A 23,220-nucleotide genomic window follows, 5' to 3' on the forward strand; every position below is an offset into this window, starting at 1 on the left:
CCTTCCCCCGGCTGCAGTGGGGAGGGTTGAGAAGGGGATCTCAGATCTCAGGATAGGGAATCCTACCGCAGACCTTTGTCTCTGCACCTCTTGTTCTGTACGCAGGAACTGTTTCAACAATTATTCATTGACTGATCCCTGGAGCTGTGCGAGGGGGAGGGGGTGGCAAGGGGAGGTGGAAGGGAGGAGGAGGGATCTATGTCCAGCCCCTTCCAATATTGCTTGGGTCACCTCAGGTCTAGTCATGTTGGCGTAGCACCCCCAGCCATTAGCCTCACTGGAGGCTGGGTAATGCTATATAAAGAACAAGGAGTCATGTTCTGCCACTGACATGCTGTGTGACCTTGAACGAGTTGCTTTGCTTCTCTGGGCCTTTCTTTCATTGTGAATTTGAAAGAAAGAGAAGGCCGTTTGATCTTTGAGATCACTTCCAGCAATGATGGTATCTCCAAAAGACCCCACCGTCAGCCTTAATGTAAACATCGCTTAGAAGAGTTTGAATGAAAAGTCCTTGGAAAGAGGCAGACATCCTCCTTTCTGGACCCTTCTCCTTTGCACATTCCCACGCACATCCAGTCTTGCTCCTCTCCCACCCACCCCCGCCACACCCAGTTTACCTTGCTATTGTCCTTGTCCAAGCCATAATCATCACCTACCTCCAATACTCTTATTAGCCTCCTACTTGGTCTTCTTGACTGACCTCCTTAGGTCAATTCTCTATACTCAGAGTGCGTGATTTTTCTAAAACTCAAATCTGATGTAACTCTTCTGTTTAAGATCCCTCACTAGCTCCCCACTGTCTTTGGAGCCTCAAGTGTGGCAACCATGACCCTTCAAGATTCTGCCTGCTTCTCCTGCCCTGTTTTTCAGTACTCCACCATTCAGCCTCACATGTTCTAGCCATATGGAAATCCTCTACACGCAGTTCCCGGAACTCAAAAGACCCTCCTCAACCATTTCTTCTCCCCCAGAATATTCTGACCATGCCCATTCTCACTGACTTTTGCTTTGTCCTTCATGTCTAAATCACCTCCTCCATGAAGACTTCCTTGACCCCCTGAGACTGAGTTTGGCTCCTCTGTTTTAGCTACCTGGCTTAAACCCATGGTAACATTTAACACTTTGAATTGTAAATGTTGAATCTCCTTAAAGGCAAGAATTATGTCAGCCTTGTTCAACACAGGGCCTGGCACCCACTAGAGGTTCAGTAACATGCAAGTGAATGAAGGCCTCTGTGTCTGGGTAGGCACTGTGAAATATAGTAACTCAAGGACAAGAGCATGGGATAGTAGGAAAAAGCACAGTGCTTTGTGCAAGTCATTAATCTCTCAGGCTCAATTCTATCATCTGTAAAACAGAGATAATAACAGGAAGGTTAGGATAAAATAAAATTAGGTATGTGAAGCACTTGGTATATTCAAGGTCCTCAGTAAATTTACTAATGCCTGACTCAGGCAGTGTTTAATAAAGACATACGGAATCAAAGAATGAGCAAATTAAGATCACAGAGGTAGGACAGATGGCCACCCAAACCTCAAGAGGCAGTCTAACCTGGGGGGTGGGGAGGATAGAGAAACAAGATTGGCCCTGTGCTGATAATTGTTATTATTATTATTATTTATTTATTTATTTATTTATTTTTGGCTGTGTTGGGTCTTCGTTTCTGTGCGAGGGCTTTCTCCAGTTGCGGCGAGCGGGGGTCACTCTTCATCGCGGTGCGCGGGCCTCTCACTGTCGCGGCCTCGGCCTCTCCCGTTGCGGAGCACAGGCTCCAGACGCGCAGGCTCAGTAGTTGTGGCTCATGGGCTTAGTCGCTCCGCGGCATGTGGGATCTTCCCAGACCAGGGCTTGAACCCGTGTCCCCTGCATTGGCAGGCAGATTCCCAACCACTGCACCACCAGGGAAGTCCTGCTGATAATTATTGAAGCTGGAGTATTGATGTGTGGGTACCTGAGGTTTCATCAGTCTATTCTCTACTTTTATGTATATATGAAATTGTCCATAATAACTTTAAAAGAGACAATGTGGTAGAGGAAGCCCTGGATCAGGCATCAAGAAAAGTTAAACTATTAAAAATAAGACAAATTTTGGATCCCTGGGGGTTGGACATTTTGCACAGACCCAATCACCCTCAGGGCCTCCCACCCACCTTGGGAGGCTGGATTCATTCTCTTCACCCTGGGTCTAGAGGCAACTCTTCTGATTGCAGGCCCACTGCTTTTTTTCCCTACACTGTGTGGGCCTCCATTCAAGAAACTCCAGGACCAATGAGTGGGGAGCAGATAGACCAGCAGACAGTATGAAGCAGAAGCCCACCTACCCCTGGCCCGGCCCTGGGGCAGCTGCTGCCTTCACTCCACTCCACAGTTAATGAGGTAATGGTCCCCTAGGGAAAGAGGCCCTTAGTGCTGACAATGAGGCTAATTAGCAGAATGCCAATTAGTACCTGGGGACTGGCTATCCATGGGAGGGGGAATTTCTTGTGTGGAGGTGGCTTCTTCAGAGGAACGGAGGGCTGGACTCAAAAGAGAGGATGGGAGCAAGGCCACAGTATCCCCTCTCTCCACGTCATCATCCACAAGCACACCCCTCCTCCAGGAAGGCCTCCTAAACTGCTCACTCTATTCCCCTCTGTTTCTTCCTGCTCCTATGGTCAACTCTGAGATTGGGGAGTGAGGCTGGGGGAACAAAGGGCAAGATCCAGGACTGTGCTAAACTTTTTTCTAATTGAAAAATATTTCAGATATACAAAAAGATATGGAAAAATATATATAAAGTTCATATCCCACCACCCAGCTTAAGAAATAAAAGTCACCAGTTCACTCAAAGAGCTCTCTCTGTATACCCCTGTTATCTTATCCTTTTCTCTCCACCTGCCATGGGAGGTAACCCTCCTCAGTCCAGTGTGAACTACATTCTCTTGTAGACTACACCATCTATTTTCTCTCTTCCCTCTGGAGCACTGCCAACCAATAGAACTCTGTGCAATGATGGAAATGGTCTATACCTGCACCGTCCAATATGCTAGACACTAGACACGAGTGGCTCCTGAGCACTTGAAATATGGCTGCTGCGATTGAGGAACTAAATCTTTACCTATTTCTAATTGTAATTAATTTAAATGTAAATAGCCAAATGTGGCTGGTGGCTACTATACTGGACACTGAAGCTCCAGGACATACGTGCCTGTCCCACGAGGGTGGGGACTTTGTTGTACTCACTGCTGTGAGTTTAGAATGGTGTCTGGCAAAGAGCAGGTACTCAATAAATATCTGAGTCAATGACTGAATCTTTACAGCAAGCCAGTTATTAAGTATTATTCCCATTTCCCAGTTGGGACCACTGAGGCCCAGAGAAGTGATGTGACTTGACAAGGTCACCAAGGTAGTAAGTGACAAGTCCAGGATTTGGGCCCAGTTCTTCCTGACCTATACCCTTATCCACTCCCAGGGGCTTCGCTAAGCCTCTCCCCTTGCAGTCACTTGAGGAACAAGAGGCAGCCCCTCTGGGCCCTTCTTTGGGCGCCTCCCTCACCTGAAGCTGCACCATCAGCTCCACTGTCCTCCAGGAGTCCTGGTTTGGCCCCGCCCTTCTTTTACCCAGGCATCCCTGTGTGAACACCTTGTCTTCCCAGCACCTGGTGACGGAGCTCCCGAAGCCACAGACAAGCGGAGCAGAGATGAAGTCACAGAAAGAAGAAACCAGTGGTGTGGAGAGAGGGTGAAGGGGCCTGTGCTGCTGTGTGTAGGCCTGGGGGGGCAGCTGAGACAAGCACTCAGTTCAGCCAAGGAAGAGGCAAGGACCTTTTCTAGGCTTTTATTTATGAAACGCTTATTGAACTGATACAGAGTTAGTGTCTGTCATCAGCTGGTGGAGGGGGTTAGTGAGCATCCCCCCAGCCCCCGTCCCCTCCCCACCATGGGCACTGAAGCCGGGAGTGGCTCCATCCTTCCCTCCACTTTGGCAGTAATGAACTGGGAAAGGCCCTGGGGCAGGGAGGGGGTTCCAGGGCAGGAAGACGAAGGGAGAGATGGGAAGGCCCAGGGCAGAATCTGGTCCTCCTGGAGTAGGAGGCTGGCCCCAGGCATCCTGGCAGGAGTTTTGCTTCTCCTTTGTAGCAGTGGTTTGAACTGGGCAGCGAGGAGGATGAACTTCTCTGGACCCTCTTCTGCCTCCCCAGCCCGGGCTTGAGAGTGTCCTCTTTCGCTGCTTCTCAAGAAAGGGTCCTCTGTGACTTCTCTAGTCCCCTCCGGGGATGCCTGCCTCCCCCAGGTCTCAGAGGCACTGCCCTCGGTCCTCAGGGTGAGGGGGCAGGGAGCCAGATGAGGTGGAGCCCAGCGGCTGGTGACCTCTCCCGGGCTGGAGCCGCAGCTATGTCCACACTTCTAGGGGTATCATGCCCTCCTTGCTACCCAGGGGGGGCAGCAAAGACTCATCCTCCAGGAACTTGAGGGGGAAGTGGACCAGGTGGCCCTGGACCTGGGTGAGTTCAGACCGGGCCAAGGGAGGGCTGACCGTGGCCAGCGGCTCCGCGGCCACATACTCCCGGAGTGCCCGCAGGGAGCGAGTGGCGTTGGACGGCAGGCAGCGGAAGATCTATGGGCGAGGGGCATAGAAACCAATAAGGCTTGGGGAGACTGCCCAAGAGTCCAAGCCCAACTGGGCTAGACGCCCCCATGCCCACCATATCCCTCTACACTAACCCTGAGCCACTGAATCCCATGATGTCCCCAGACCCTCATCCCCTTATGAGGATGGCTGTGCGGGGGCTCCTCTCTATCCCACCCTAGACAGGATAATCCGTGAACTTCCCCCTGCCAGCACCCCTGCCCACCCCCCTTGCCCACCCCCCTTGCCCACCTGCTCATAGATATTGGCATTGCTCTCAGCTGTGTCTTGCCATGACTGGAAGAAGTCATCACAGACAGGGTCTCGGAGATCCAGGTCCGGCCGGGCATCTGCCCCGAGAATCACGCTGCGGGAGAAAGGGGTCCCAGCAGGGCCAGATTAAGATCCTTTGAAAGCCTGAATACCAGAAAATTATAATGTGCCTACCCAGGTATTTCAAAATAGAAGCAATGTTAAACAGTAAAATAAGTGTAAACGAGTCCAACAGAGCTTTAATTTGTCTCTACTTTGGCGACTACTTTAATGCCTTAAAAGATATACCAAGTTACTTTTGAAATATTTGTTTCTCATTTTTTTGGTATCCCTGCTTTGCCGGTACCTTAAACTGGATGAGTCTGCCTCTTGGGAAATCCAGTACTACCTCTAAGCAATCCTCACACTTGCTCAAAAGGCAGACCCTCCCCCTTTCCACCTCTCCCACTACGCTGTAGCACCCCACCCCGGCTCTACCTGAAGCAGTGTTTCCGCAAACTCAAGGCAAACCTGCCCGCCTGATATTCCACACCATTCATGAGGGATGCCTCCATCTCCGTGTCCTCGATCAGCACAGCCAGCTCACTGTCCCGCTTCCCCAGTAAACTCCGGTCATTGATGTTTGCGGAGCCTGGGCGGGGGTGGGAGGGGTGCAGGACACACTGTGTCCTCCTGAGCCCAGGAGACCCCATCACCTCTACCAGCCTGTGGGCAACACGCCTTCTTTGGCCTCCATCCCCAACTGGGCCTCAGCTGCAATCTCCATCACCCACCTCCATCCCCGTTGCCCCTGGCTGGGCCCTGCTCCACTTCTCCCCACCCTCCTCTCGTTGCCAGGGCCGAGATCCAGCACTGACCAATGATGACTGTCCAGTCATCTGCAATGAGCATCTTGCTGTGGATGTAGACGAGCTCTGAGACCGGGTGCCTACCCAGCTCTCCGTGTGTGCGAAGCCCACAGATGGAAATATAGTCCCGCCATGCTGTCCCCACTGTGAGTAAGAGATGGGGGGAAGGGGAGTGAGGTGAGAGGTACTCTCCATGTGCAGACAGAGCCCTGTCCCATCTACCTCCTCACTTCAGAAGCCCTGGTCTATATACTTCTCCCTGCAGTGTAAGGCCACCTGCGGGCTCAGGCAGTAGCCCCAGAAGCATGCAGGAGTGATAGCCTCCTTCCCTCCATCCCTGGGGATCCAGTCCCTCAATCGCCCCCTCCCCGGGGATCCAGGGCTTGAACCCCCAGCTCCCAGCACTCACTGGCTGCTTTGAGGCGATGTAGAATTGAATATTCCCCACGACACAGCGTCCTGAGGGAAGAGAATGGGTGAGGGAGGTGGAGACTGGGGAGGAGATGGGGGATGTCAGGAGAGAGGTGGACCTCAAAAGTCCAGCAAGAAGGGATCAGGACGGAGTCAGGATGGAGGCATAGGTAGGATGGGGCCATGGAGAGGCAGAGTCTGGCTGAGGGGGGCGCCGGGGGTCACCTGTAAGTGAAGTGCAGAATGGCCTGGATGGAGTTACCACCACCTGTGGAGATGTCGCCCTCGAACCCGGGGAGCAGGGGCAAAAGCATGTAGACTCGGAAGCACTGCCCCTGTCTGGGGAGGGGTGGAGTCAGAGGTGTGACCTCTCCCCCAAGCCCCACCCATCCAGTTGGGCTTAAACCATGCCCACAATCCTCACACTCTGGCTGGTCCATCTTACTTGTGGGCCTTCAGGATTCTGTCCACAATCTCATCGCCCACCTTGTTCAGCACCGTCCGCCCATCTGAGCAGCTAATGAAGAATTGATTCTGGGGCAGGGACCAATGACAGACATCAGCAGTCTGGCCCCAGCCCCTGCCCTCAGCTCCCGCTGCCATCCCCACCCCCAGGCTCCAGGCCCTGGCCCCAGGCTTCTGCATTTCTCCAGGCCCAGTTACGCCAGTCCTCAATGATTGATGCCACTGACATCCTAAGTCTCTCCCCTGGGATGTCCCCTCCGTCCTCTGCCCCACCCTCCCCCAAGTCAGACCTCAATGTAGAGGAAGTGCTGGCTCTCCCTGATGGTGTGCAGGTAGGCATTGAGGATGGAGTTCTCCAAGGTCCCCGCTGACCAGCGGTCCACTGACCGCAAGACCTGGGGGGGACGGCGAATATGCTGTGGCTCCTGAGCCCGGGAGAGGAGGGGTCTGGCGGGGGCTCTCAGGTCAGGGAGAGTGGGCCGGGGCACTGGGCTGAAGGGAGGGAGGCGAGGGCAGGCTGAAGTCGGAGCCTCACCTGCACGGTGGCGCACTGCACTCCCGGGAGCATGAAAGGGAGCTGGTTTGCGGTGCTAGTGGACTTGGGCAGCAGGTAGGGGTACATGGGTATCTTGTACTTGGCCTTGGTGTTCTGAGGAAGAGGGAAGGCAGAGTCAGAGGGAGGTGATGAGCTGCCCCAGGCTCCCTCCCGCCCTCCAGCCTCACAGGAGGGAGCAGGAGGGATCGAGCACCTTGGTGAAATTCCAGCGCTGGATGAAGTGCCGGGCAAGGTCCCTGGCGGGTGAGCCATGGACCACCACCCCGACGTCCCGCCATGGCATCCGGGGGGTGGTCTCCCTGTCAATGAAATCTGGGGGTCCCAGGAGAGTCAGGGGAGAGGTCAGGGATGGTCTCTTGGGGACACTTGGGGCAGGGAGGAGGAGGAGCCAACCCGAGGGGAGGGTGCATTACCCTTGACCCAGTTCATCCCATCCTCAGTCCCAGCCCTGCCTTCTGCCCCTGCTCCCAGCTCTCACGGGCTTTGGAGGAAGGGGACTCCTACCCTCAAAAGGCCGATCCAACTGGACCCAGTCCTTAGCGATAAGATTGCTGTAGTCCTTGCCCAGCCAGAAGAGTTGGTTGTGAGAGAGGTCTGGTGTAGCTGGAGGGTCTGAGCATGAGGCGGGAGGCTGTAGGGGGAACACACCCAAGCCAGGGGCAAGGAGAGGTCATGGGGCCGTACAGAGCCAGGCCAAAGAGAAGAAAGGAGCACTGGAAGACTGGGAGACAGAGAGACACAAAGTAAGAATGAAGCAGAGAGAGTTTGATTCCCTGGTCCTCCCCTTCAGATGCATTTGAAATCCCTAGAGGAATGGGGGGAGGGGTGGGTAACGGACATGGGGAGGGGACTGGGTCATAGTATATTCAAAGCAGGTTCTTGGGGTCCCAGAAAGGCCAAGGAACCCTGAGTGTGGGCTTGGAATGACTGGAGGGGAAGGCTGGAGCTGGGAAGGGGTGAGGATTTAGGTTAGCTGAGTTTGGGGGAGCTCAGGAAGGCCTTGGGGAATTACCTGGGGGGCAGCTGACTCAGAGGAGTCCCCAAGGTCAGTCAGTCTGTAGTGCAGGTCATCCCAGCGGCCATAGGCGAGGTCCAGCCCCCCCAAGAAGGCCACTACTTGGTCCACCACCAGGAGCTTCTCATGATGGGCCCACAGAGTCACCTGGTCTGGGTGGCGCATCACCTGGAGCAGGTATGGGGGAGTTCATGAGAGTGAGCTTAGGTGGGAGAAGAAAGAGGAGGTGTTGGGGGAGAGAATGGAAAGACGGAAGGATGAGATGCTCAAGGAAAGGGAGGGTTGAGGGGATGGGAAAGTGTGGTGAGGAGGGCTGCAGGGAAGGGGTCTCTGAGGCCTGAGAGTCACCTTTACGTTGGGATGCAGTAGCGTCAGAACCTTCTTGCTATAGTCACTGTTGATGGTCAAGGCCAACTCCACTTCCTTAAACAGCAGTACGGACACCCGGACACCCTCCTCCTGGTGGTCAGTGAGGGAATCAGATCCTAATGCCTCTCTTGGAATGACCCCTTCCCACCCTCCCAAACCCTTCCCCATGCTCAGGATTCCTGTATATTCCTCCTCCCTGACTGGAGGTCCTCAATGCTCTGCCACTTACACCCTGCTTTCTTGCTTACAGCAAACCTAGATTGAATATCATCTATCTGCTCAATCATCCACACGTCTACCCGCCTACCCAGCATTATCTATCCACTCATTTTCCCCAAAATTTACTCATCCCCTTATCTACCATCTATCATTCATCCATCTACCTACCCACTCTCCTACTGATCCACCTTCCCAACCTCATATCCTTCTATCTATCTCCCTCTCCATCATCTACCCATCCATTCACCCACCCACTCTCCATCATCCACATATCTTTCCTCCCACCCATCAATATCTATGGATGCTCCCAACATAGCAGACACTATGCCTTGTATTGGAACTAGTGATATTAATTAGTCCAGGGAGAGAGACAGACATGTCCACCCTGCAGTAACACAACAGAGTGTAATGGATACTGGGAGGAAAGTCTGTACCAGATAGAGGAAGGGCAAGAACGGGGAGGTGTCAGTTCTCCTTAGGGAAGGGGAGGAGGTGATGTTTGCCAGACACTGAGCCAGGATGGGCATATTTCCTCCTCCTCAATTTTCAGATTCCCTGCTTTCCCCCATGCTACAGTCCCTTCTAACCAATCTCCACCCACAGGCCACCCCGCCACCATACCTCCCCTCCAGCCCAACCACTCTCCTCACCGCCTTCTTCTTGAGCATAATGTCCAGTCTCCAGTCATCTGAATGGGCTGGACGCTTCAGGTAAATCTCAGGACTCAACCTGGGATTCAGGGCAGGGGGTAAGGGCAAGCTAAGCTCCCGACAACAGTCACTCCTCCCCTTCCACTCCTTTTCTGACCCATAAGCTGATCCGTTGCAGGCCCTATCCTACCGCTTCTTGCTCAGGCTTTTTCCCCACTTACCACCAGCCTGTGATGAAAATCTCTTCTTGAGCTCGCAGGATGGCATCAGCTGCAGCAGCAAAGTAACCTGCCCCATTCACAAACCTGGGGGAGGCCAAGCCAAGGAGGTCAGGGGAGTCAGAAGCCAGAAAGCTCTGGAGAGTGAAGACCGGAGGACAGTCATGGGTCAGAGGTGACAGCAGGGTCAAAGACCAAGAGTGATCAGAGAGGTCAGACAGTAGCAGGTAGATATATCAAAGTGGGATAAATTTGCCAGTACGAGCTAAATAAAATTACAAACTACAAAAGACACAACAAACCAAAGAAAATGACTAAAGATTGGGACGATTAATACATCACATATAGGGCTTCCCTGGTGGTGCAGTGGTTGAGAGTCTGCCTGCCAATGCAGGGGACACGGGTTCGAGCCCTGGTCTGGGAAGATCCCACATGCCGCAGAGCAACTGGGCCCGTGAGCCACAATTACTGAGCCTGCGCGTCTGGAGCCTGTGCTCCGCAACAAGAGAGGCTGCGATAGTGAGAGGCACGCACACCGCAATGAAGAGGGGCCCCCACTTGCCGCAACTAGAAAAAGCCCTCACACAGAAACGAAGACCCAACACAGCCATAAATAAATAAATAAATAAATAAAATTAAACTGCAATGTGGAACAAAATGCTTGAAGGCTTACATGCAAATGTAAATTATTTTTAAAAAATACATCACATATAAAGAGTTCCAAGATATCAATAACAAAAAGACATATAGGCCAACTGATCAAAGAATAAGAACTGATATGGGAATTCCCTGGCCATCCAGCAGTTAAGACTCTGTGCTTTCACTGCGGAGGGCACGGGTTTGGTCCCTGGTCGGGGAACAGGGTCCCACAAGCCGCACAGCACAGCCAAAAAAAAAAAAAGAGAACTGATAGTTCACAGGGGGAAAATGGCCAATCATAGATGAAAAGATGTTCAACTTCATCACTAAACAAGGAAATTGATATTAAAATGAATAACACTTTTAAAATTCACTAGATTGGCAAAAATTAAAATTGCAGGTTACATTCAATATTAGCATATGGGGAAGTGAGTATTCTCATAGTTTGTGAAAATATACATTGGTTTTATAGCTTTTTTAGAGGACAGTTTGGTAGTATCTATCAGAATATTAAATCCACATACCCCCAATACCATTAAATGCACTTCGTAATTCTATATCTAGGAAGACATCCTATTAAGTGCTTAACCAAAGATTATGTTCATTGCAGTATCGTTTATAAGACTGAAAGTGGGAAATAATGTAAATGCCTAATCTCTAACACATGTGTTAAGTGAAAAAGTAAAACAAAGAAGAGACTGCATGATCTCATTTACATTAAAACAAAAAGTAACATATATGCTAAGCACATGAAAATATGCAGGAAAAGATCTGGGAGGATAAATATCAAACTATCACCAGCATTACTTCTGGGGAGAAAAATGGGATTTTGGGGAGAGGGTGTAGAGAAGAACTAAGGGCCGGGGGGTAAAGGCTTGTGCAGAGAACTTTAATTTTTTACTTAATATGTTTCCGTATTGTTAGACTTTTAATAACTAACAGTCCTGTTTGATAGTGAAGAGCAGGGTCTTGACCTAGACTACCTGGATTTGAATCCTGGTTTCACTGTTTACAAGGTGTGTGACCTTGACAAGTTACTTAACTTCTCCTTGCCTCAGTTTTCTCACCGGTAAAGTGGAAATAACAACTGTACCTGCTTCACGGGGTTGTTGTAAGTTCATAAACACAAAACACTCAGAACGGTTTCTGGCACACACTAAGTGCTACGTAAGTATTAGCTATGATCAGTTCTTATGTTAAAAAATAAATCTCAGGCTTCCCTGGTGGCGCAGTGTTTGGGAATCCTCCTGCCTATTCAGGGGACACGGGTTCGAGCCCTGGTCCGGGAAGATCCCACATACCGCAGAGCAACTAAGCCCGTGCACCATAAGTACCGAGCCTGCGCTCTAGAGCCCGCGAGACACAGCTACTGAGCCCGTGTGCCACAACTACTGAAGCCTGTGCGCCTAGAGCCCGTGCTCCACAACAAGAGAAGCCATCGCAATGAGAAGCCCATGCACCGCAACGAAGAGTAGCCCCCGCTTGCTGCGACTAGAGAAAGTGCTAGCGCAGCAACGAAGACCCAATGCAGCCAAAAACAAATAAAAATAAAATAAATAAAATTTTAAAATAAATAAATAAATAAATCTCTATCCCACCCCTCTAGGTCGTCACAAAGCATCGAGCTGATCTCCCTGTAGGGAGGGTGGGAGGGAGGCTCAAGAGGGAGGGGATATGGGGATATTTGTATACATACAGCTGATTCACTTTGTTGTACAGCAGAAACTAACACAACATTGTAAAGCAATTATACTCCAATAAAAAAAAACTCAACACCACCTCCAAGAAAAATTCTTTCCATGACTCCTCTCTGCCTATGATAAAGGTTAACCTCTTCAGCTTAGCGGGAGAGGCACTGATCAGACCCTGCGACCCCCAGACTCTTTACTGACCACTGCTCCTCACGCTGCAACAGTAGTCAGTCTTGTGGTTCCCAAACACGTTGGGCTATTTCTAGCTTCTCTGCACAGACTGCCCTTCTCCATTTTCTTTATCTTGCTAAGGTTAACCTCAGGGTTACTGTCTTCTAGAAGCCAGTCCTGACATCCTACGCTGGGGCAGATGCCCCTCCTCTGTGCTTGGTACCCTATATCTACCACCAGCGTGGCAAACTCCCATTGTTTCGTGACTGAATCACCTACTGAGTCTTATCCCTGCCACTGGACCTGGCACATAGTGGGTGCTCAGAAAATGTTTATTAAATGGACAAATAAATCAGAGACATTTGAGACCACTGAGAACAGAGAGGGTCAGTGTGGTGAAAGGAGGTTAAAAAGGTCACAGGAGGTCGGAGAGGTCAGGGTCAGAGATTACCCAGTTTGGGGTTCAGAAAGATCAGAGGGGAATCAGAGGGATCAGCATGATTAAAGAGGTCAGGGGGTCAGGGAGATTTGAGAAGTCAAAGGAGGAGGTTATTGAGGTCAAAAGGGGTCAGAGGAGATAAAGAGGATCAAGGACTCAGAGAACACCAAGGAGGTCGAAAAGGCCACCGACAATTTCAGAAAGGACGTCAGTGTCTCACCACCGGGCCAGGGTCCCAGGCCGGGGTGGAGCGTAGCTTTCGTGCCGGTGCAGCTGTACAAAGTCTCTGCCCGGGCCCCGGGCCAGCTCAGTGATCTCCTGGGCCCACCACCGTGCCTGCCGGTAGCTGCTGCACTTGAGAATCAAGGACCTGGATGGAAACAATGGGTGGACCACAATCCTCACCCCCAACACCTCTGGCCTGGCTCAGAAACCTCCCCTTTAGCTATCACCTCTTTCCTACCTCCTCCCTTAGTCCCTACTTGACTTCACAGGGACAGGGAGTGTATCTGCCTTATTCACAGTTGGGTCCTTGGCACCTAGTATTGTGCCAGCCACTTAAGTTTGTTTTTTTGTTTTTTTGGGTTTTTTTTTTGGCCATGCTGCACTGCATGTGGGATCTTAGTTCCACGACCAGGGATCAAACCTGCACCCCTTACAGTGGAAGCACGGCATCTTAACCACTGGACCACCAGGGAAGTCCCTTAAGTTTGTTGAATGAATAAATGAATGAATGGAGTGCCCTATCTTTTGCACCAAAAGTCCTTCCCCCAGGCTTATACTCAACTCTCTTTCTCTGGGCCCAGCCTCTAAGAGCAGCCCCAAGCATCTGACTAGAACAGTTCTCTGGTTCCAAATCATGGCCGGCTCCAGGGAGGTGGGAACGCCTTCCTTTCTTCCATGGTCTCTTCCACTTAACTCCCCTTAGGGCCCCAGGCTGGCTCTTCACTCACCAGGTGTCTGTCCACACCAGGGAGGCCTTACCTGTGGGAGGTGTCGATCCGGACCCCATACCGTGCCTCTGTGCTCCTTTTCCCCACCTGTACCTTGAAGCCAGGGTCGAAGAGCTGAACAAATGTGATGGTGCCGGTCTTGAGGCACATGTACAGCAGGAAGGAGTCCTTCACCACCAGCCACCTGGAGTGGAAGGGCTCTGACCATTCCTCCATGCCCCTGGGATCTCCTTCCTCACCCCCACCCACTGCCCAGCGGCTCTGCTCAGGCCTCACCGCTTGGACCAGCGATAACAAACTTGGTCTCGGCCACAGAAGGTGAGGCCAGGAACACGGTGGCCACCTGAGCGCTTCCGGATCACCCCCTCCCTGTGGGGAAAACCAGGAAGAGATGTTGGATGAGGCTGGATGAGGGATCCAGACCTCCAGCCCACCGTGCACTGCTCTTTCCCTATTCTCATCCAGGGAGAGATCCAGATGTTGGCAGATGGCGGGTGAGGGGTGTCAGACACTCACAGTCCTTTGGATCCAAGGTCTGGGATAAAGGACAGCTGACTGACTTCCAGAAACTCTGTCTGCAGAGGAAGAAAAAGGCTCAGAGGAGAGACTCTTGTTTTCAGCCCCTCAGACTCCACCGACCCTGGTCCTCTGCCCCCTGCTCCATCTCAAGAGACCTGGCACCAGCCTCTTGACCTTACCATGGCGTGGTAGTTGCGGTAGAAAGACATGGTCAGGAGGCGGTTGAGGTAATTCTCCAGGTATTTCTGAAGTAGGGATGGGAAAGAGAGAGACAGATGGGACCAGAACCATTTGCACCCAAACACCTTCCCAGAGGACCTGGTGTCCGGTCTCACCTGTTTGCTGGATGCATGTCTGGCGGAGCCCTCAGGACCTGCTCGGCGTAGAGAGGGCATCTCTCTGTTGTTTGCCTCTTGGGCTGGAGAATAGGCAACGGCAAAGCTGTGGAAGGGATGGGGGAGGGTCAATAGGAGGATGGGAGGCTGGGTGCCTTGGTTCCTGAAGCACTGGAGGTAGGGTCTTGGAGGAGGCGAGGGGACCTAGAGGCTGGCAGAAGGAATGCCCCCTACCCTGAAGATGGAGACAGAAAAAGGTGGGAGGCTGCCAAGGGTACTTTGGGCATCCAGCCCTGCTGAGATACTGGCCCAGAACCATGGACAGGAAGAGCTGAGCAGGGAAGGTTTCCTGGTAACCGGGGTCAGAGGAGCAGGCCCAGTGGCCAGAGTTGGGGGAGGAAAGCAGCTGGGGGAGGAAAGGCTGTGGTCTGGGGATGAGACAGACGGAAAGCAGCAATGGGGGCTGGGGCAGTGACATCCCATGCTGCCCCGCCGTGAGGGGGCACCTGCCCTTCACAGGAGGCAGTCTTGTCCCCCTCACCGAGTCAGAGGGAGCAGACTCGTCAAGACTTTGTGTCTCAGGAGGTCCCGATGCAATTCCTGGAAATGACGGAACTTCTTCTTGGTTGTCCAGGTAAAGTCACCGTGAGTGAAGCGGACAGAATACAGAGTGCAGGTGCCCACCTGGGGGAGTGAGGAACTGACTGAATGGATGTTCCCTGGTTGGGTGGCAGCCCCCGCTCTGGCCAGCCCTCCCCTTAGCCCCCTCCCTGGTGCCAGCCCAGCCACCTTGGATCCACTGGTGTATCTTTCAGTGCCCACCACCTGGGCTATGACGGGAACCCCAGGGGCAAACACCAAGGGGTGAATTTTCAGAGGCTGGAGGTCGTAGATGGCCAGAAAGGGGTGCATCCGGTCAGCTGACAGGAGAGAAAGTGGAAGAATGTGGACTCCAGGAGGTCTCAGCCCCCTCCCCCTCCTCTCCCTGAGGGCGTCCTCCCTGTGTACCTGGGTCCTCTCCCTCCTTCAGAGTGTCCACCTCATCGGGCTCCATCTGTAACTGGCTGGAGTCCAGGTCACCCCCAGAGGGGAAGAGGCTCTCGGAGGTCGCCGCCATCCTAGGAATATGGGGAGGCCTCAGGAAGGTGACCTGCTTTGCAGAACCCTGCCGCCCCATCGCATCCCCACGGTCTTCCATCTCCCACAGGTCCCCCGCTTCCCCCCACTTGGCTCCCGCTGACTCCCAATCTCTCTGATTATGGCGCATCGGTCTGCAACGCCCTGCCAACCCGCCTCTAATCTCCATCCCCTATCTTGATCCTTCCTGCATCCGGAATGCCTGAGTCCCGCCTCCCGTCCCGTAACCAGGGTGCCGAGGAACACCCGGCCAGGCCCGGATGGCCCCGAAGTGGGGCAGAGCAGAAGCCAGGGGAGGGGCCCCGGGGGTTGCCAGGGGTCCCGAGCCACCGGGGCTCCAGCCAGGCCAAGCCAGCTGGAAGAAGGGGTCCAGGCGGGAATGAGGAAGTTACGCGTTCCCCGCCCGGGAGGGAAACCCCGAAATCTGAGCATGACGCTGAGTCAGGAGGACCCGCAGCCCAAGCTCATTCCCGTCCCCGCTCGATTTCCTGGGCCCGGGATCTCAGCGGCGCCCCCTCCCCGGTCCCCTCACCCGGGCAGCCCGAGCCGGCGGCAGCGCGGCTTTGCGAGCAGAAGAAGCCAGCAGAGTCAGAGCGGGAGCCCACACCCCAGAGGGCCAGGGCGGGGCGGGCGCTCAGGGCCTGCCCTTGGGGGCGGGACGGCCCCCGGCCTCACCTCCTCGGGATTCTCGTCGGTCCTGTCCCGCCCCCGCCGCCCTCGGCCCGCCCTGCAGTCCTGCGTGCAGCCTGGGCGCTGGGGCCGCCCTCGGCTCTGCGGGACGGCGCTACCCTCTCCGTGCATCGGTGCGGCGCCGTCTGCCGGGCTGTCAGTCTGTCCCGCGCCGTCGGTCCGTGCAGGCCCGCTCCTCCCTGTGGGCGCTCGGCTCTGCGCACCCTCCTCCGCTCGGGCGCCGGCCCCCCCGGGTCCTCTCCGGCCACCGATCCCGCCAGGGACCCTGGCGGGACGCGCCTCCGCGGCAGGGACCTGGCTGTGTCCCCTTCCCGGGCCGGCTGAGAACCACATTGGGCCGGCCTAGCCAGCGTTTGTAGATGGAAGGAATGATGAAAGGCCCGAGGGCTGGTGGCCACAAATTCATTAACGTACGCAAGCTTGCATTCTTTCATTCATTCACTATTTACTGCGTACTTTCTCCGCGCCAGACTCTGAGCATACAGTAGTGAACAAGACTATCACGGGACTTGCTCTTCTGGAACTAACAGGCTAAGGGGAAACAGGAAAAATTTCAGGTTCTAATAGACAAAATATTTCATTTTTTTAAAAAGTAGATTTCTTAATCTCTTCTATATGGAAGAGTGGGTTGATGGATATTTCTTCATGGACATTTGGGTTGTTTCTAGTTTTTGCCTGCTGCGAATAAAGCTCCTATAAACATTCCTGGGTAAGTCTTTGTGTAGAAATATGTTTTCGTTTCTCTTGGGTAAATAGCTAGGAGTGGAGTTGCTCCATCATTTTAACTTTTTAATAAACTAGCCAGACTTGTTTGATCTCTAATTGCACACATTTATATAGAGGCAGGGTGAAGAAAGTGACAAATAAAGGCTATTTTTAAATGGTCATTAAAAATCACTTTTTAAAAAATAGATCTTCATTGAAGTATAATTGTTTCACAATACTGTGTTAGTTTCTGTTGCACAACAAAGTGAATCAGCCATGTGCATACACATGTCCCCATATCCCCTCCCTCTTGAGCCTCCCTCCCATCTTCCCTATCCCACCCCTCTTGGTCATCGCAAAGCACTGAGCCGATCTCCCTGTGCTATGTGGCTGTTTCCCACTAGCTATCTATTTTACATTTGGTAGTGTATATATGTCCATGCCACTCTCTTTGTCCCAGCTTACCCTTCCCCCTCCCTGTATCCTCAAGTCCATTCTCTAGTAGGTCTGCGTCTTTATTCTCGTCTTGCCCCTAGGTTCTTCATGACCATTTTTGTTTGTTTGATTTTTAGATTCCATATATATGCGTTAGCATATGGTATTTGTTTTTCTCTTTCTGACTTACTTCACTCTGTATGACAGACGCTAGGTCTATCCACCTCACTACAAATAACTCAATTTCGTTCCTTTTTTTGGCTGAGTAATATTCCATTGAATATATGTGCCACATCTTCTTTATCCATTCATCTGTTGATGGACACTTAGGTTGCTTCCATGTCCTGGCTATTGTAAATAGTGCTGCAATGAACATTGTGGTACATGTCTCTTTTTGAATTATGGTTTTCTCAGGGTATATGCCCAGTAGTGGGATTGCTGGATCATATCGTAGTTCTATTTTTAGTTTTTTAAGGAACCTCCATACTGTTTTCCATAGTGGTTGTATCAATTTACATTCCCACCAATAGTGCAGGAAGGTTCCCTTTTCACCACACCCTTTGCAGCATTTATCATTTCTAGATTTTTTGATAATGACCATTCTGACCAGTGTGAGGTGATACCTCATTATAGTTTTGATTTACATTTCTCTAATAATTAGTGATGTTGAGCATCTTTTCATGTGCCTCTTGTCCATCTGTATGTCTTCTTTGGTGAAATGTCTATTTAGGTCTTACGCCCATTTTTTAACTGGATTATTTGTTTTTTTGATATTGAGCCACATGAGCTGTTTGTATATTTTGGAGATTAATCCTTTGTCTGTTGTTTCATTTGCAAATATTTTCTCCCATTCTGAGGGTCGTCTTTTTGTCTTGTTTATGGTTTCCTTTGCTGTGCAAAAGCTTTGAAGTTGAATTAAGTCCCATTTGTTTATTTTTCTTTTTATTTCCGTTACTCTAGGAGGTGGGTCAAAAATGATCTTGCTGTGGTTTATGTCAAAGAGTGTTTTTCCTATGTTTTCCTCTAAGAGTTTTATAGTGTCTGGTCTTACATTTAAGTCTTTAATCCATTTGCAGTTTATTTTTGTGTATGGTGTTAGGTAGTGTTCTAATTTCATTCTTTTACATGTAGCTGGCCAGTTTTCCCAGCACCACTTATTGAAAAGGCTGTCTTTTCTCCATTGTATGTTCTTGCCTCCTTTGTCGTAAATTAGGTGCCCAGATGTGTGTGGGTTTATCTCTGGTCACTCTATCCTGTATCATTGGTCTATATTTCTGTTTTTGTGCCAGTACCATACTGTCTTGATTACTGTAGCTTTGTGGTATAGTTTTAAGTCAGGGAGCCTGATTCCTCCAGCTCCGAAAAAGCACTTTTTAAATAAGTGAAATATTTTAAGATAGGGGGTAAAAGGAACTGCCAAACTGTTTTCCAAAATGGTTGTTCTGTTTTACATTTCCAAAATCTATGTATGATAATTCCATTTGTTCTGCAGCATGGCCAACATTTGATATTGTCTATCTTTTTAGTGTTAGCCATGTTAATAAGTGTAAAATAGTACATCATCATAGTTTTATTTGCATTTCTCTGATGACTAATGATGTTGACCATGTTTCATGTGCTTATTGACCATTTTTATATCTCTTTTAAAGTGTTCAGTTCTTTCACTGATTTTTTAAAAAACCATGTTATTTGTCTTATTATTGATTTGTAAGAGTTCTTTATATATTTTGGATACAAATCCTTCATCAGATATATGTATTGCAAATATTTTCACCCAGAATGTGGCTTGTCTTTTTAAAATAATGGTGCCTTTTGGGAATTCCCTGTTGGTCCAGTAGGATTTGGCTCTTTCACTGCTGGGGCCCAGCCACTCAGCATGGCCAAAATAAATAAATAAATAAAATAATGGTGCCTTTGGAAAAGCAGAGGTTTTTTATTTTGATTAATTTGTGGCCTATAGACTATTACTCAGCAATAAAAATGAATAAAGTGTAAAATGGTACAGCCACCTTGGAAACAGTTTCAAAATGTTAAGCGTAGAGTTACCACATGGCCCAGCGATTCCACTCCTAAGTATATTCCAAAAAGGATTGAAAATGTATGCCCTCACAAAAACTTGTACATGAATGTCCATAGTAGTATTATTCAAATAGCGAAAAAGTAGACACAAACCAAAATGTCCATCAAGTAATGAATGGATAAACAAAATGTGGTGTATCCCTACCATGGAATATTATTCAGCCATAAAAAGGAATGATGTACTGATACATGCTACAACAGGGATGGACCTTGAAACATTATGCTAAGTGAAAGAAGCCAGACACAAAGGACCACATAGTATATGATTCCATTTCTATGAAATGTCCAGAATAAGTAAATCCAAAGAGACCATAGCTGGGACAGTAGCTGGGGAGAAGGACAGGGGAGTGACTGCTAATGGGTACAGGGTTTCTTTTGAGGGTGATGAGGTGGTTATAACATTAGTTGTGATGGTTGCACACCTCTGTGAATATAGTAAAAAACCACTGAATTGTAGACTTTAAAGGGTGAATTTTATGGCGCATGAATTATTTCTCAATAAAGTTGTTATTACAAAAAATACAAACTGTTAATACATACAACACGGGTGAATTTCAAAACCCTTATGCTGAAAGAAGCATACACAAGAGTAGTACTATATGATTCCATTAATATAAAGTTCTGGAACAGAAAAACCAATCTATAGTGATGGAAATCAGATCAGTAGTTGCCTGTGGCAGGGAGTGGGGAAAAAGAGGGACAGTAAAGGCCACACAGGGAACTTGGTGATGGAGATGTCCCATATCTTGATTCAGGTGGTGATTACATGGGTGTATGCACTTGTCAAAACTCATAGAACTGTACACTAAAATGTATGCATTAAATTGTATGTAAATTTTTACTTCCATAAAGTTAATTTAAAAAACAGATTTTCCAATATAAAATAAAAATTAAATTTAAAAAGAAATAAAATAAAATAGCAGATTTCAGTCAGGCAGCATAGTCAGCAGTGCTTTCCAACCTTTCCCACATCATGATACCCTTAGGGAATGATAATATAGCTCTTGGAGGGCATTTAGAGTCCTTGGTTAGCATACTGTGGACCTGAGGCTCCCAGCCCGGGCTCTGGCTGCCCTACACCTGGCTGAGGACATCAATACCTGCCAGGAACATGCTTGGGAAGCTCAGTGTGGCAGTTAACAGAGTGGACTCTGGGGTCAGAGTGAAGAGGGTGAGGGAAAGTACTGCTCTTCTGATAACTGCCTGTGTGACCTTGGGCAAGCTACCTAATCTCTCAGTGCCTCTGATTCCTCATCTCTGAAATCAGCATAATAATAACACTTACTTTAAAAGATCACTGACATTAAAAACAAAAAGGGACTTCCCTGGTGGTCCAGTGGTTCAGACTCTCAATGCAGGGGGCATGGATTCGGTCCCTGGTCCGGGAACTAATATTCCACATGCTGCACGGCGTGGCCACAAAAAAAAAAAAAAAAAAAATCATTGACACTATCAAGTGAGATAACATGTAAAAGTCCCTAGAATCTACCTGGCACAGCATAATTAATCAATTACAACTATTTTCATAAAAGGGGTTGAGAGCTACTGGACCATTTGAGAACATAACATTTCCCTAACTAGTAAAGTTTCTTGTTCTAAAAAAGTAAACTATTCTTTCAATTTTTTACATCTTGGGCATTCTAAATACAAATGAATCTCATTCTAAAATACAAATGAGGGACTTCCCTGGTGGTCCAGTGGCTAAGACTCCGCGCTCCCAATGCAGGGGGCCCGGGTTCAATCCCTGGTCAGAGAACTAGATCCCACAGGCCGCAACTAAAAGATCCCGCACGTGGCAACGCAGATCCCACGTGCCGCAACTAAGACCCGGCGCAGCCAAATAAATAAATATTAACAAAAAATAAAATAAAATACAAATGAATCCCCAGCAGGGTCCAGCCTGGCACCAAGTTGTCTGGCATTGCTGCGATGAATTTTCACTGCATCTGTCTGTGCCGGCACTTGGGTGTCTGTCTCCACCATGCCTCCCCTCCTAGTCTTCTCCTGCTTCTCCATGGGGATCAGAGACAACCCCAAAATTAAGGAGGCACAAAAGGATAGGTGTTTGAGTGGGGGATCACCCACCCCTTCCCTCCTCCCTCTTCTCCCCCTTCCATCTCCTGGCGCCTATAATCACCAGGCGGTCTGAGGCTGAGTGGTAGTTTTGCCCACAGTGGAGGGGCTTGGAAACCACACCCCTCCTAGGGCGCTCCTGGCCATTGTCAGCATCCCAGTCTCGTCCATTATTGAGATGGGTCTGAAGGGGGCATGGTGTTTCCCATGGTGTGGGTGCCGTAGACAGCGGGGGACTGAAAGAGGAGCAGGTATGCGGGAGACAGAGGAAAAGGTGGGCTGCCAGGCAGACAGACAAACTGCATCAGGGAGAAAGGTAAATGCTCAAATCAGGGAAGGGAAAAGGATAATCTGCCCCCTGTGCGGGAGGTGGATCTATCACTTCGCCAAATGATTGGCTAAACACTTTGCAGGGCCCAGTGCGAAATGGAGAAGTGGGACCCCCTTATTAAAAAAATTATTAAGAATTTCAAGACAGTGACAGCAGAGCATTACACCAAGCATGGGGGCCCTTCTGAGTGTGGCCCCGTGTCCAGTGCATAGGTCACGGGCCAGGGAAGCCAGCCCTGCTGCCAACGTCCCCTCTCCTCTCCCTGCTGATGCTAGCGACACTCACCCCCTAGGTTCCCTGGCCTCTTTCCTCCTCCTGACCCACAACTCCCTTCTTCCCCCTCCAATCTCCCTTTTAGGCCTGGATCCAGCTGCCCCTCCAGATCCAGGTCCCAGCCCAGCTGTAGCCCCCATCGTGGCTGAGGGAGGGATACTGTCCCTTGGGTCTGGCGCCTACTTCAGCAGGAAAGCCCGTCTCTCCTTCCGCCACCAGCTGCATGACATAGCATCGGCCAATGACTCCACCATTTGAAGGGGACAACCAGGGGCTGAACTTCCAGGAGGCCTTGGCAACCTTCCTTCCCCGGCCTTCTCAGTCAGCCCAGTGTCTGGCTCCCTCAGATCCCTCATGACCTTCTTATTAAATACACTGAGAATTGCCAAGTGCTGTGTGTATGTGCACAAGTTTTGGAGAGGAGATGGGGACCACGACACCAGGGCTGTTATGGGGCTGAGGTGGGAAGTGCAGCATGGGGTGGGAGTGAGGACGCAGGAGTGGGGAACAGGAGGCAGCTGATCTCATGCAGCGCCCAGGTGTGCCTAGCAGTAAGTAGGTTTGCTGAAATCAAGCTTCAGAGTTGAGTGTGGTGAGAGCAGTTTGGAGCGGTTGCGGGGTAGGCAGGACAGCAGATGGGGCTAGGGAGCGTATTCGTTCCATGAATATCAAATGTCCACTCCCTGCCAGGCATTGAAAATATATCAGTGAATCAAGCACAAGGAGTTCTCTCTTCTCACTGAATTTGCTTTCTGGTAGGGGAGGCAGACAATAAATAAATAAGCATGGTAATAGGAGATAGCGGTAAGTACTGCTATGAAGAAAATTAAACAGGTAATGTGAGAGCGGGGTGGAGGAGGGTGGTGTTTCTTAAAATTCAGGTGGTCAGGAAAGGCCTTTCTGTTGAGGGATGTAGAGTTCTCAGGACTGTGGAGTACAAGCGAAAGAGGAATCAAAGATGCCTTGAGACTGGGAGGACCGGGAGAACAGGTTTTGCAGAAAATCAAAAGCTCTGCACTGGTTATTTTGAGATACACATGTTTGGGGTGAGAGATCCTTCTTCACTTAATTCAGGAACTCACCACCTCCTTAGGAAGCCTCCTCTGTACCCCCCGAA

General features: G+C 50.4%; 2 protein-coding genes across 7 annotated transcripts; one reads left to right on the forward strand and one right to left on the reverse strand.

Annotated features, from left to right (window-relative positions):
* Window positions 1-3,803: 3,803 nt before the first annotated feature.
* Window positions 3,804-16,270, reverse strand: PLD2 (phospholipase D2). 6 transcript variants are annotated; one of them, XM_059907041.1, is made up of 25 exons: window positions 16,193-16,270; window positions 15,389-15,498; window positions 15,170-15,300; window positions 14,922-15,064; window positions 14,381-14,486; window positions 14,225-14,290; window positions 14,043-14,101; window positions 13,803-13,895; window positions 13,558-13,710; window positions 12,794-12,943; window positions 9,637-9,720; window positions 9,416-9,494; window positions 8,526-8,636; window positions 8,175-8,345; window positions 7,667-7,793; window positions 7,356-7,474; window positions 7,142-7,255; window positions 6,897-7,001; window positions 6,587-6,675; window positions 6,367-6,480; window positions 6,140-6,189; window positions 5,740-5,874; window positions 5,360-5,513; window positions 4,862-4,976; window positions 3,804-4,597 (listed from the first exon to the last, which is right to left on the reverse strand). In XM_059907041.1, exons 2-25 carry the CDS (start codon window positions 15,495-15,497, stop codon window positions 4,373-4,375), a joined length of 2,802 nt encoding a protein of 933 aa, XP_059763024.1. In that variant the 5' UTR covers window position 15,498; window positions 16,193-16,270; the 3' UTR covers window positions 3,804-4,372. The 6 variants fall into 6 exon arrangements, with proteins under 6 accessions (XP_059763024.1, XP_059763025.1, XP_059763023.1 ...); XM_059907042.1 differs by lacking the exon at window positions 16,193-16,270 and adding an exon at window positions 16,050-16,157 and having other exon boundaries at window positions 5,815-5,874; XM_059907040.1 differs by lacking the exon at window positions 16,193-16,270 and adding an exon at window positions 16,050-16,157.
* Window positions 16,271-21,677: 5,407 nt separating this feature from the next.
* Window positions 21,678-22,361, forward strand: C20H17orf114 (chromosome 20 C17orf114 homolog). Its single transcript, XM_059908086.1, has 2 exons — window positions 21,678-21,750; window positions 22,189-22,361. Exons 1-2 carry the CDS (start codon window positions 21,678-21,680, stop codon window positions 22,359-22,361), a joined length of 246 nt encoding a protein of 81 aa, XP_059764069.1.
* The last annotated feature ends 859 nt before the right edge of the window (window positions 22,362-23,220 follow it).

The sequence above is a fragment of the Balaenoptera ricei genome, chromosome 20 (genome assembly GCF_028023285.1).
Source record: "Balaenoptera ricei isolate mBalRic1 chromosome 20, mBalRic1.hap2, whole genome shotgun sequence".
Lineage (NCBI taxonomy): Eukaryota > Metazoa > Chordata > Mammalia > Artiodactyla > Balaenopteridae > Balaenoptera > Balaenoptera ricei.